We start from the raw sequence: 13,891 nt of genomic DNA on the forward strand, positions 1-13,891 counted from the left end.
TAGAAAGTCATTTTACCCCTGTTGATCCTGACCAGACTTGACAGAGCTTATCTCCATATAATCTTGCAGAGGTGAAATTTATGCATTATTTTTCTTCAGGCGTGAATTTTGTTTTGTCAACAGTGCATTTATTAAGCTTCTTGTTTAGATTTCTTTAATAATATATAAGAAGACTAAAATCTTCATTATATAGTAATAAAATCCAAATTGACAGGGGCCATTTAAAAAGTTCAAGAGTAGGTAGTTTCCTGATTATGGAATATGTTTATTATCAAGGTAACTATAAAGATATTTCCTCATTGGTCACTTTGTAAGTTTCTACACAAGTTTTGTGTGTGTGTGTGTGTGTGTGTGTGTGTGTGTAGTATTGTTGTTGTTGTTGCTCTCACTATTGTTCTGGAAACAGAATGTCATTATTGTTGATCAGAGTGGCCTCAGGCTCCTGGGTTAAAGCGATCCTGCCTGCCTTGGTGCCCAAGTAGAGTTAATGAGTGCATGCCAAAGCACCTCATTTTTAATACATTCTGATGAATATTATGTATAATGAATGCATTTTAAAGAATATTCTCATTATTTTCTCCAACCTCCTCTGTATGTCCAAAATAGCTACATTTCTTTTTATTTTTAACTTTTGGATCATTTTTATTTATTTATTTGACTGTGACAGAGAGTGAGAGAGAATTGGCGTGCCAGGGCTTCCAGCCACTGCTAAGGAACTCCAGATGCGTGCACCCCCTTGTGCATCTGGCTAACGTGGGTCTTAGGGAATAGAGCCTCGAACCGGGGTCCTTAGGCTTCATAGGCAAGCACTTAACCACTAAGCCATCTCTCCAGCCCACATTTCTAATAAATCTTAGTAAAATAGGATTTATTGTCGATTTTTCTTAATCAAACATTCACTGTTATTCAATGTAAAGTACTAGACTTTTATTTTATTAAAATATTTTTTTAATTATTTGGGAGAGAGAGAAATAGGCAGTAGAGAGAAAGAGAATCAGCACTTTAGGACCTCAGACCACTGCAGACAAACTCCAGATACAGGCACCCCCTTGTGCATCTGGTTTATGTGGGTCCTGGGGAATTGAACCTGGGTCCATTGGCTTTGCAGGCATGATACTGAGCCATCTCTCCTGCTCCAGTACAAGGTTTTTTTTTTTTATAAATATTTATTTGAGAGAAAATGAATGTGAATGGGTATGCCAAGGTCTGCTGCCTCGGCAAACAAAATCCAGATGCCATGTCACTTTGTGCATCTGGCTTTATGTGGGTACTAGGGAATCAAACCCAGGCCATCAGGCTTTGCAAGCAAGTGCATTTAACTGCTGAGCCATCTCTCCATCTCCTAAAGTTCTAGTTTTTATGTTTCCTAGATTGTATTCTGCATTATAATAGCTACCAAGGAAAAAGTTTATGTGTTTCTTATCTCCTGCAAACAATTCAATTCAACCAAACTTATTCACTGCCTTACTTTTCACAGTGACCCAATCTAGCAGGACACAAGCAGTGCAAGGTCAGGGGAAATTAATGATTATTGTGTCACTATTAGAATAGAAATCTTCATGTGTGCCTAAGAGAAAAAAGCATCTGGGAACACATAAGAGAGCATACCTGAGTTCTCACCGTGTATCAATTGAACTGTCCTCTGGTTAAGAATATTTAATTACTTCTGTGTCTTTTATGATATATAGTTTTGTTGGTTTGTTGGTCTAAATATCCTTTTAAATAAGAAATGAAGCCAAATGTACATCTTGGGAAGTTAATCATTTTATAACTTTCATTTTAATCATCATTCTCTTTAATCTCCTTTTAGGCAGCCAAGGGCAGTTTCCACTAACACAGAATGTAACAGTTGTTGAAGGTGGAACTGCAATTTTGACCTGCAGGGTTGATCAAAATGATAACACCTCCCTCCAGTGGTCAAATCCAGCTCAACAGACTCTGTACTTCGATGACAAGAAAGGTGAATACATTTCCTTCTCAATGTTTTAAACATATTCTGAAATATCTTAATTATCATGAATTTATTTTCCTGAGATGATTCAAATTATTCCTTTTGATTACCAAACGGCTGCTGCTTGTATTTAAACATGCTAAATATTAAATACTTTAGTTTGCAAGTCATAAACACCAAAGATAACCTGTGTCAACTTTTTAATAAAATAAACAGTTCTAATTCTATTTGAAAAAAAAATCATGCCTTCTTGAAATAACCATCTTATTTTTCCATACCGTATACATTCATTCTCCTAGCTGCCTTGTTTATAGAATGAATATTTTTCTTATGCCTGGTAGCATATTGCTATTTTCATTATACTTAAATTTACCTATTTACAAGCTGCTACATGACTTTTAAGAGTTTAGTGATTATATTTTCTTAAATTGGGTCTGCAAGTATAAGTTATAGAAATGATTACTATAATAAGAATAATTATATTCATTTTTAACCTGAATTTTACGAAGAGGCTGTATATGTGCATGCTTAGAAGGAATTTCAAGCTGCACTTAATTTGGGTTTCTGATTAGATATAAGGTAGATTTTGGTTACATTTATTTAGGTGTAAGTACATCCACAAAGACAATTCAAGCATATATCTAATAATATATACCAAATCTTTAATATTTTACCCAATGCTATAAACTTGGATGTAAAAGTGGGATGATAAACTATAACAAGAACATGGAATTATATATAATGTTAAATAAATTTAAATCACATAGGATAAGATAATTATTTATATGTTACCTATTTAAAGTAGTTTTAACATCTTTTGTATGTCTCAATAGATAGCAATAAGATAATTTAAATGTTATTTCACTTTTAGATATATTAAAATTTTGTAAGTCTAATATTTTTCCCCAGTCCACCAAAAATATATGCTCACCATACTTTTTGTGCTGGTGGTGTTTTCCCTCTTTTGATTAAAAAAATACTCTCAAAAATAGTTCTTCATTTAGTTTTAAATATTAAAGCAAGGTACCGTAGGATTGATTAAGTAGATAGTTAATTGGTTCAGCAAATATTTATTAAATGTTCCTTTTCACAAGAATCAGTGACAGAAAGGCAAAAATCTGTCTTACACATTTCAGAGTTCCGATTCTAGCACAGAAAATAAACAAATGAATAAAAATACACATGTGTGGTAAGAAACATACCCTACATGAAAGCATGGGTGAAGAGTTCAGAATGTTAGTTAGGAGTTAGTTCTGCAGAGAAAAGGAACTGAGAGATAGATGAGAGAATAAATAGATTTTATTTTGTGATCCTGGATCAAGTCACTGTTGTGCAAGAGGATTAGAAATCTGTGAGGACATGCAGGTGAGTAAGAGTAACACAGAACAACTGTTGTTTTTTTTTTTTCTTTTGTGTGTGTGTGTGTGTGTGTGTGTGTGTGTGTGTGTGTGTGTGATTTTCAAGGCAGGGTCTCACTCTAGCTCAGGCTGATCTGGAATCCACTATGTAGTCTCAGGGTGGCCTTGAACTCATACGATCCTCCTACCTCTGCCTCCCGAGTGCTGGGATTAAAGGCGTGCGCCACTTGTCGTCACACAGGCAAAAGAAAACTGGAGGTAGAGGTGCCTGTTACTTAGGAGACCTCACTCTTTCTGTCATGGCCTTCCACTGGTTGAATAAGACAAATTTGCATTATGGAGAGCAACTTCCTTTAGTAAAACTCTACTACTTCAATATTGACCTCACTATAACATCGTAACTAGTGTTTCACCAAACATGTGAATACAACAATGAGCCTTATTCTCGAGCCACATGATCCAGAATCAATAGCCAAAACCATGAGCAGTATCAAACACTACAGTTTCACATCTTGAGATCTCTGTTACCAGCAGTCTACTGTTTACTTAATATTGCTCACAGTTATATTGCTATAGAGTCATGCTATTAATTTAATTTATATGTACATATATAAATATTAGCTAAAATTAAATGCATTAATTTAGAAATAGTGTTTTAAATTTACCTACCCCTGAATTTTATAAAACAATATTTCTTCATTTCAATAAGAAATTTGTCTTGGTCCGTAGCCATGAACGTTACAGTGTTTGAACACTATTATTTTTCTACTACTCCACAAGTGTACAATAACAATCTCCATTTTATTCCCAACAAACTCTGTACTTCTTCATAAGGAGATCATTGAAAGACATGTTTACAGTGACATCTACCATTGAGAGGTCAAACCCTCAGGCACAAAGACAAAATCTATATTAAATGTCCTTGCTTCTCTCAGTCACTCTATAAGTTATCCTTTACAGAGCTTCTAAAAGTGGAATTGATTATGAGTTTTCCTATGTCCATAGATCTTTCCAGAAGTGAATAGAGTCCCGTGTAATAGAAAATCTGCAGTTGTAAATACGGCAACCCTCTTCTTTCTACAGGATAGCTAAGTGGGGAGATCAAACTCTTGTCAAGCAATGTCTTCTTGCATCTTTCCACTGACATAAAATACCAAACGGATCTGATGAAATTAATTCCTATTCACTTACTTCAATTGTCTTTTCTTAAATAATAACTTAGAAATTCTCTCTTTTATTATAAAATGGGGATTAGACTTTTTCTTATTCTGTTCTGGTGTTATATTCACGAAATAATAAATTATGGAAAGAAGTTTGCCAACAAAGGCTTTCATCAATGCAAATCAAACTTGTATTGCCTTACCTGTCAGTGGAGCCACTCTATGTGACATATTAGTTGAAGGAATAATATATAATACACACACACACACACACACATATATATATATATATATATATATATATATATATATATATATATATATATATATATATATATAATATAGGCATTGGAAATGAAGGTATTTTTAAAGATTTAATGTCACAACTTTTCCCATACCATCTTTAATCTATGTATCTTGTCTTTTTTCTGAAGATAATTATATTTACCTTGAATCAAGAAACATGCCTAGTTATGTGACACAGATGAAAGAAACCATGCCTACTGTTAACAGTGTTCCTGGTTAGAGTTAATATGCATATCTACTGATTTTAAAAGTTCTGCATTAACCCTATTTTATTTCTTTCTCAGAATATGTAGCCAGTAGTTTTTAGCATTAACTACCTTGTGAAATCATCTAAGGTGCTTACCAAATTGAATCTTTCAGAGGTGTGTATCATCCAAATACTTTAAAACTTTAAGTGACTATGGGCAGAGTTGAAGTTGAAATTTTCAGATTAAGCAAGTCATTACTCACAAGTGCTCTGCACCCTTAAGCTTAGATATATACAATGTAATAGGTTAGGGAAAAGAAAAGCTGAAAGAATAGAAGAGAGAGAAAGAGGGAGGCAAGGTAAAAAGGAAGGGTATTTGATCAGCAGAATAGAACAAGTTTGCTTGTAACTCATTGCCATTATAACTGCCACTGTGATTGCCAAAATGCCACTCTGAGAAGTGAGTCAAGTTTGAACATGGACTTACATGGATAGGTAAGTCCCCAAAGTACCTTACTATAATAAGGTAATGAACAAAGAATTGAGGACATTGGTCCAATGGTCATATTAGAATCAGAAAAGCTACCTTCACCTGAAATTATTATTGGAAGTAAAGCACACGGAGATGTAGCAAAGAATGATCAGCTAAAGGAGAATTACACTATGCATTTTTGTTGGGAGTGTCTGTCAGATGGGGTTCAATTTGAATATCAAGAAGTGTCTTCAAAGCCGGGCGTGGTGGCGCACGTCTTTAATCCCAGCACTTGGGAGGCAGAGGTAGGAGGATCACTGTGAGTTCGAGGCCACCCTGAGACTACATAGTGAATTCCAGGTCAGCGGTCAGCTTGAGCCAGAGTGAGACCCTACCTCGAAAAACCAAAAAAAAAAAAAAAAAAAAAAAAAGAAGTGTCTTCAGAAGAACATAGGTAGTAAGCAAGAGTACTAGTTAATATTAAACTTGCATGGCTTCATTTATTAGGTAAAATACAAATTTAGACATTTGATATGTTTTAGCATGCCTGATGGAATAAATAGCTTTCCTGTCTTAAGGGAAGTTTCTCACAGACATTAATCTAATGATGTTAGTAAAAGGAATTGAATTTGGGAATAGTCAGCTTTTAAAAAAATTAAATTAAACTAATAAAAACAGGAAATACCTTAAGAAAGTCATAGGTAGAAGCCAAAGTCACATTAGGTATGACAACAATAAATATCTACCCTTAATATTTTTATTATTGCTTTCTTTTATTTTTTTTTCATGAAAAAATGGGTTTGTTGCTTTTTTTTTTTTTTGAGACATTGCCTCATAATGCCCATGCTGACATGAAGCTCCCTAGTTGGTGAGGATAACCCTGTATTCTTGGTCCCCTTGTGTCAACCTCTTTGGTAGCTGCTTTTTCCTTAAAGAACTGCCATTTCTTAGATTTACATGAAATAAAAAAGAATAATCTATTGCAACAATAATGCCAGCAGAGTATTTCATGATCATCAAAATGTCCCATGCCTAAACTGATTTGGGAGCAACAGCCACATACAAATATGTATACTTAAGCTAATTAAAATTAATCATTAAAAATTTAATTGATCAGTGTTAAGTTTTGAGAGTGACCAAGACCATGCAAACCACTATGAAGCAAAGATGAAAGCTGTTATTAGAGAAAATCACAAGCTGACAGGGCTGACTCACAAGAGAGGAGCACAGCCAACCTGAGTTTTCAGGTAGTGGGCTTTATATGGCTTTGTCAGTTGGGAGAAGGTGAGGAGGAAAAAAAAAAAAACTCATTTGTTAAGTTGAATAGAAAAGTTCCCTTCGGGGAGATCATTACATTAACCATTTAAATTAACTAGGGCGTGACACCAGAACAGTGAACAGTGAACTTGCATAATAAGGGGACAGGAAACCGTGACCTGGGGCATTGAAACAAGGAGGGGAAAATGACTTGGGAGGGGGGCGTCTTTTGACGAATGTGAATTGTCCACTTTCCCACGCCTCCATTACCATTCTGCTGACAATAGTGTCACCTTCTTGGGAGCCTGTCCTGACCGAACATTCCAGCCTTTTGTTTAATGGTAAGGGACCATGGTCTCCCTTTTATAATGTCTGCATACTGACCATAGGGGCAATGAGTTCTTATGGGAGAGTCTGATTAATGTGGTCAATGAGTCTCCCTTGAGGGCAGGTGATGAGGAGGCAGTTCCAGGGTGTGTAGAGGTGACAGAGTGGTGAGATTGACAGTGAGCACACCCCAACAGTGCCAGTGTGGAGTGTTGTTATGACGTAGTCCTGAGTGAAACAGAAATGTTTCTCATACCATCCCTGTTGAAGGTAGTCCCTCAGGGCAGTGGATGACATCTGTATAGAGATGGTGAGGGAGATGCACTGTGCACACTCTGTGAGAGGACAGAAGGAAGAATTAAGGAGCTTGTTATCCTTGTCAACAGCAATGACATTAAAGTGCCAGGTGCAAGGAGGGAGGGGAGGGGGCTGAGCACTCAGAGTAGAGGGAGAGAGGGCTTGGAGCAAGAGAAAGGAGGCAGAGAGGCATCAGTGTATTCAAGAGGTACATTCTGGGATCAGGGGAAGAGTAAGAACTCAAGAGAGTTTAAGTTTGAGAGAGCCATTGAGGTGGAGTTGTACTTGTCCCTAGATGAAGTAGGGTATGATGGAAGTAAATTGACTCTCTTTAGCTGTGATAGGGGGATCTAGGTGGGGACTGTCTCTAAAACCATGGGGAAGTACAGTCCAAGTGAGTTGACAGACACTATGGGTATCAGGGTCCTTCCAGAGTAAGCCAAAGAGATCATAGGAATCAGGGTGGAGGAGGATGGAAAAGAAGGTATCTTTGTAGTCAAGAAGTGAAAAAATGAGTAGTGGAGGAGGGAATATAAAAGAGGAAAGCATAGGGGTTGGGACTACTGTATGAATGGGCATAACAGCATTATTAACTAGGTACAAATCTTGGGCTAAGTGGTAGGTCCCATCAGGTTTGATAACAGGCAAGGGGAATGAGTGGCATAGAAGAGGGCGGCTTGAAGAAATAAAGGGTTTGAGTTCTTGGTGATGTTTAAGTGACATTGGGTATTGAAGATGGTAGGGAAAGGGCATGGGGTCTTTGAGTCTGATGATGATAGGCATGTAGCTAGGGGCTAGTGACAGTAAGGAAGTGTTCCACACCCTGGGATCAACCTCAGAGACTGGAAAGGGGAAACACGGAACCTGAAGGAAGAGGTCTAGCATGAGGAGAAAGACAGAGCGTAAGTGGTAAGTCAGAGAGAGGGAGAGAGAGAAAGTTTTGTGCATAAGATCTTGACCCAGGAGGGGAATAGGAAAAGAGGGTATGATGAGAAATTAATGGAAGAGGGGAGTATCTCAGACTACACAGAGTAAGAGTGGGTGATGCATGGGGAATGGAATAGGCTGTCAATTCCCAACACAGAGATCTGCAAGGGAAAAGTCTTTCCAGAGTAAGATTACAGGACTGACTAACTGCCCCCCATAACAAATTAGACTGTCCTTCTCAGATGCTGGACTGGGCTCCTCCATTCTGATATGGAGAGTGTTGGTGGGGCCTGATGTCTGAAGGCACCATCAATCTTCAGCCTCCATGCCCAGAAGATGAGCTACTGCCTCTTGTGGGGGACAAGGGAAAGGGGATAGCTTACCTTGTCGAGGCAAAGAAGGACAGTCAACCTTCCAGTGTCCAGCAAATACACATTAGGACCGGGACCCGGCAGTGGGCAAAAGTTGTAGCAGGCCTTTGCTACAGTGACTAGTGTGGCCAAACTTGAAGCAGGGTTCTGATGGTGAGCACTGTGGCTCCACTTTCTTCTTTGAAGGAGACCTCAGGGTTGCAGTCAGGAACTGGAACTGCTCTTTCTCTGATCACCCTCTCAGTCCATTCTTGGTCCTCTCTGTTATTAAAAAGTTCAAATGTTGGGCCGGAGAGATGGCTTAGTGGTTAAGCACTTGCCTATGAAGCCTAAGGACCCCGGTTAGATTCCCCAGGACCGACGTTAGCCAGATTCACAAGGGGTGCATGTATCTGGAGTTCGTTTTCAATGGTTGGAGGCCCTGGTGTGCCCATTCTCTCTCTCTCTCTCTCTCTCTCTCTCTCTCTCTCTCTCTCTCTCTCTCTCTCCCTCCCTCCCTCCCTCCCTCTCTCTCTCTCTTTCTCTCTCTCTCTGCCTCTTTCTCTGTCTGTTGCTCTCAAGTAAATAAATAAATAAATGAAGAAAAAAAAATTTAAAGAAAATAAAAAAGTTCAAATGCCATGTCAAGTAGATCGCCCTGAGGGATTTGAGGGCCCTTTTTTAGGCATTCAAGTTTTTTTGGGGGGAGGGGTTGATTTCTTATGATGTCATGGGAAGATTGGGAAGGAAATGGATATTGAGAACTATAATGACCTTTTGGGAAGCAGGGATGAGGCGAGTGCATTGTGTCAGTGTCTCAATTAGGCATACCATAAGCTCAGCTGGACTTTTATTAGGCCTCTGGGTAGGCATCCAAAGATTTTTTTTTAAATTGACAAACTTATGGGATGATTTGGAGACCAGCCAGGAGGCAAAGAACCATCCTATCAAAGGCCACCCATCTGAGAGTGTTAGTGGGAGCATGGTATTTTCAGTTAGGGTCCTCTCTGGGGACAGCATGCGTCCCCACTGGGAAAGTGTTATCAGTTAAGTGAACCTCATCAGCATGGGCCTAAACAGCCACCCAGACACGTTCTTGCTCATCAGGTGTGAAAGTGGAGGAAAGAACTACAAAGAGATTGTGTCAGGTTAGGTCATAGGCCTGGGTGAAGTAGCCATATTCTTTGTTATAGCATGTTGGACCAGTGGAGATCCTAGGCATTTCGGAACCTGGGACAAATCAAATGTGGTAAAAGGAACATGATTGTGAACAATTCCTTCAGCACCTGTGACCCCACATAAAGGGTACACTTTGCACCGGGCGTGGTGGTGCATGCCTTTAATCCCAGGACCCGGGAGGCAGAGGTAGGAGGATCACTGTGAGTTCGAGGCCACCTTGAGTCTCTGTAGTGAATTCCAGGTCAGCCTGGGCTAGAGTGAGACCCTACCTCGAAAAACCAAAATAAATAAATAAACAAATAAAGGGTACATTTTGCCCTGTGAGAATGAGTACATTGGGCAGGAGGATAAAGAGGAGGAGAGGAGATGGGAGATGGTGGTGGAGAGGGGCATGGAGCTAGAATAGGAGACTGAACATGGGAAAGAGGAGGAGTGTGGCTATCAGACAAGGGTTCAGGAGAGGCTGAGGGAGCTGGTGATCTGGAGCAGCTGTTGAGAACAGGTCATATATGGCATTCAGGTCAAAAGCAGAAGGTGAGGATGAGTATGGGGAAGGGGTTGAATTAGATAGCATTCCTGAAACCTTGGCTTGAAGGACCTGGTGAGAAGAGCAGGAAGAGCAGAGAGAAAAGGCTGTACATGCTATGTGAAAAGTGCATGAATGTAGGGTATTTCAGACCACCTGCCTGTATGTTGGCAGAAGTTTTCTAAATCAGTGAGACCTTGAAAATAAAAAGTACTATTTTCAGGCCATTTTGACCCATTGTCCAGCTTATACTGTGGCCATGCAGTTTCAGAGAAAGGTAAGACAATGAGGTTTGATGTCGTCCAAGAGTTGTAGAGGCTGTAAGTTCTTAAGGATCAAAACAAGGGTGAGAGAAATGAATCAGGGCTTAAGCTGGGTTTACCTAGAACACCAATAGGATCCCTTGGCCGGTTAGGGTGAATGGGGCCTGTGACTCCCACATGGACAGAGACTGTACAGGTCACAACTCTCAGCTACTTAGTCTGTTAGTGGGCAAGGCAGGCATCTGTGCTCTTGATGAGGTAAGCAGTTGACAGTGATAGATGAGGTAGAGGGAGAAGTGAGAGGGAAAGGAAGTGTCCCGAGACCTATGGAACCAAACCAAAAGGCACCACTTAGGGTACAATAGATTGGAGAGCTAGAGACACAAGTTGTCAAGGGTGCATCATTCTTGAGGCCTGGGATTGGGGCCCAAATGTGGGTGAGGGGTGTAGCCTTGCATGCGGGAATGGCTTATATGAGAAGGGAATAAACTCAAAAGCAGGCCAACCCAAGGGGGACACTTACCAAGAAAGAGTTTGAAGATGAAGGAACAGAGAAGAGTGTAGCTAAGTTGTGGTGAGTGGAGGAACCTGTACCTGGCAGATGGTCCAAAGCCTTCAGAGGGTCAGTGGAAGCTGGGTGGTCTGGTTAGGGAAAGGAGGTCTGGCCACCCAACAGGGGGTAACTGGGACCCTCCCTTCTGAGTCACAGCCCCGGATGTAAGGTTTGGGAGTGACCAAAGACCATACAAACCACTCTGAGGCAGAAATGAAAGCTCAGGAAAAACACAAACTGTCAGGGCTGACTCACAAGAGAGGAGCACAGAAAAGCTGAGTTTTCAGTTAGTGGGCTTTATAGGGCTTTTTCAGTTGTGGGAAGGTAAGGAAGGAAAAAAAAAAGAACTTGTTTGTTAAGTTGTATAGAAAAGTTCCTTTAGGGGATATCATTACATTAACCTTTTGTTTATTTATTTTTATTTTATTTATTTTTTTTATTTATTTATTTATTTATTTATTTATTTATTTATTTATTTATTTTGAGATAGGGTCTCACTCTAGTCCAGGCTGACCTGGAAGTCACTATGTAGTCTCAGGGTGGCCTCAAACTCACAGTGATCTCCCTACCTCTGCCTCCCAAGTGCTGGGATTAAAGGCATGTGCCATCACTCCCGACTCTATATTAACCTTTTAAAAATCAGTAGGGAGTGACACCAGAACAGTGACCAGGTGACATTTGAGATAAGGAGGCAGGAAATGACCTGGGGCATTATCATGTAAGGAGGAGATAATGACTTGGTTTCTTCAAGTATGTGGATAATCCACTTTCTTATGCCTCTGTCACCATTTTGCTAACCCTGGTGATTCCATCTTGGGAGTCTGTCCTGACCTAACATCAGTGACACTAATCACATATGAAGTGTGGTGCAGCTAATGGTCACATTTTGGGGAACATGTGTCTTGATGCAAATTTATTCTTCACTTAGATTATTACATATTTTTGAATTACAGTTTTGGCTAGTAGAATACACTTTCTAACCATAGCTATGACACAAACATATACCAAACCTTAAACAAATGAAATATTGCTCTTTCAGTTATATAGCTCTAAAGGAGGCATCATGAAATAGTGCACATGGAGTCAGATCTGACGTAAATCCTGCTTCTGATACCAATGACAGGCTAATAAAAGCTGCTCTTTGACACACTACTATGTCAGAATGACAATTTAACAGTTCCCTATCTGTTTTGTACATAACTGAAAGGCAAAAATCATTAGCCTTTGAAGCAGAAATCCAATGGTAATTATATATTTTTGCATAGCTTATGGAAGAAGTCTTTTTCTTTAGCACTTAAGAATTTAGTAAAGAATAAATAGAAAACAAAATCAAGCTGAAAATTTAGAAGCCCACATGAGTTAAAGAAATTACCAGCATGTGTAGCTAAGGAAGTATTCACTTATTAGGATCCTCTTATTTTCCTTTTTATACAAACCACATCCCCACTGTTACAAATAGTTAGTAAGCAGGCAGAATAGTGCAGGTATGGGGATACAGAGAAAATAGGAAGTATAGGTCATTGTAACTCTGCATGAATGCTGTGTGGTATTTGGCAATAGAAATAGAAAACCAATTAGATCATAGTGCCTATTTCTCTGCAGGCAAGGAAGAAAACAATTGAAGTAGCAAAATCTGATCACTTAATTCTCAGGGAAGAACACTTTAATTCTTTCCTATTATTTACAAAGAGTACTTCGTACAGACATCTCCAGGAGCAAACAGTGAACACATTCAACAGACACTTCTCTGTGTGTTTGTACTCATTTTCATATAAAAATGGAAAAACCATTACTGTATGTGATACTTTACTTCACAAAATGTTTGTCTTTTTTAAGAAAAAGTATTCAGTGATTCTCACAAATTTCCCCAAGGAATAAAAATAAAAACTTATTAAGTACAATGCTACACATCACTAGTATTTATTAACCAAATGTGTTACTGATAAGTTTACTTTAATAGTAAGGACAGGGGGAGAAAAAGAACTTGAATAACATGTCCTAAAACAAAGATAGATAAAAGGAAGTAAAGTCAGATGAATTTTAAATGAAAGTAATATTTCTCCTGGCTCCATACCAATCAATGCCAACTAAAGGTATCTATCCATACACTAAGCATCAATCACCTTGACAGGCTTAAAATATTAAAGATAAGCTGGATATAGCAGATATCAAAATGGAATGTATTAACTTGTATTTTGTTTACCTCAAAAACCTCAGCTATTTAGTGTGCACACAATAAAGATAAAATTAATAATAGCTTACATTTACACACCACTGTATAATAATTAAATATTCTAAGCTATATATACAGAAACCTTTCTCATTTTTCACAAAAAAAGTAGCATTTACCAATTTTAAGAATGTGAACCATACCACAGGAAATGTAGATGAGACCTAAGTTTTATTTTGTCTACCATGTATGACATGTTATTGACACAGGGACTTCAATTTGTTGTCTTTTTATTATGTTTCTGTTGCTTTTTACAGGCTATATTCCAGTTACTTTCATTGTTATTTATTCCTTCAGTATGCGTTATATCATGGACCAACCTTACCACATGGCAATAATTTCACATGTCCTAGAAAATCTTCTCAAAATACATACATCGAGTAAGTTGATGCCAAGTTGCAATTAGGAAATATATGGCACAAATGAAATAAAGGAGAAAGTAAAGACTATATACAGGAGTGAGATGTTAATTAGGGTAAAGAGCAGATGAAAGAGCATAAGGCACATATTTGTCAGAGGAAATTATCCAGTGTTCAGTGTTGGGGCCT

General features: G+C 38.6%; 1 protein-coding gene across 3 annotated transcripts in view; it reads left to right on the top strand.

The window, feature by feature from the left end:
- The window catches only part of Cadm2 (cell adhesion molecule 2), a 1,093,192-nt gene that overhangs the window by 812,906 nt on the left and 266,395 nt on the right, over positions 1-13,891 (top strand). For all 3 annotated transcript variants that reach the window (XM_045147799.1, XM_045147800.1, XM_004663295.2), the window contains one exon: positions 1,811-1,960. In XM_045147799.1, coding sequence (XP_045003734.1) covers positions 1,811-1,960 — 150 coding nt within the window. The remainder of the gene's footprint in view (positions 1-1,810; positions 1,961-13,891) is intronic.

This window comes from Jaculus jaculus, chromosome 4 (genome assembly GCF_020740685.1).
Source record: "Jaculus jaculus isolate mJacJac1 chromosome 4, mJacJac1.mat.Y.cur, whole genome shotgun sequence".
Classification (NCBI taxonomy): domain Eukaryota; kingdom Metazoa; phylum Chordata; class Mammalia; order Rodentia; family Dipodidae; genus Jaculus; species Jaculus jaculus.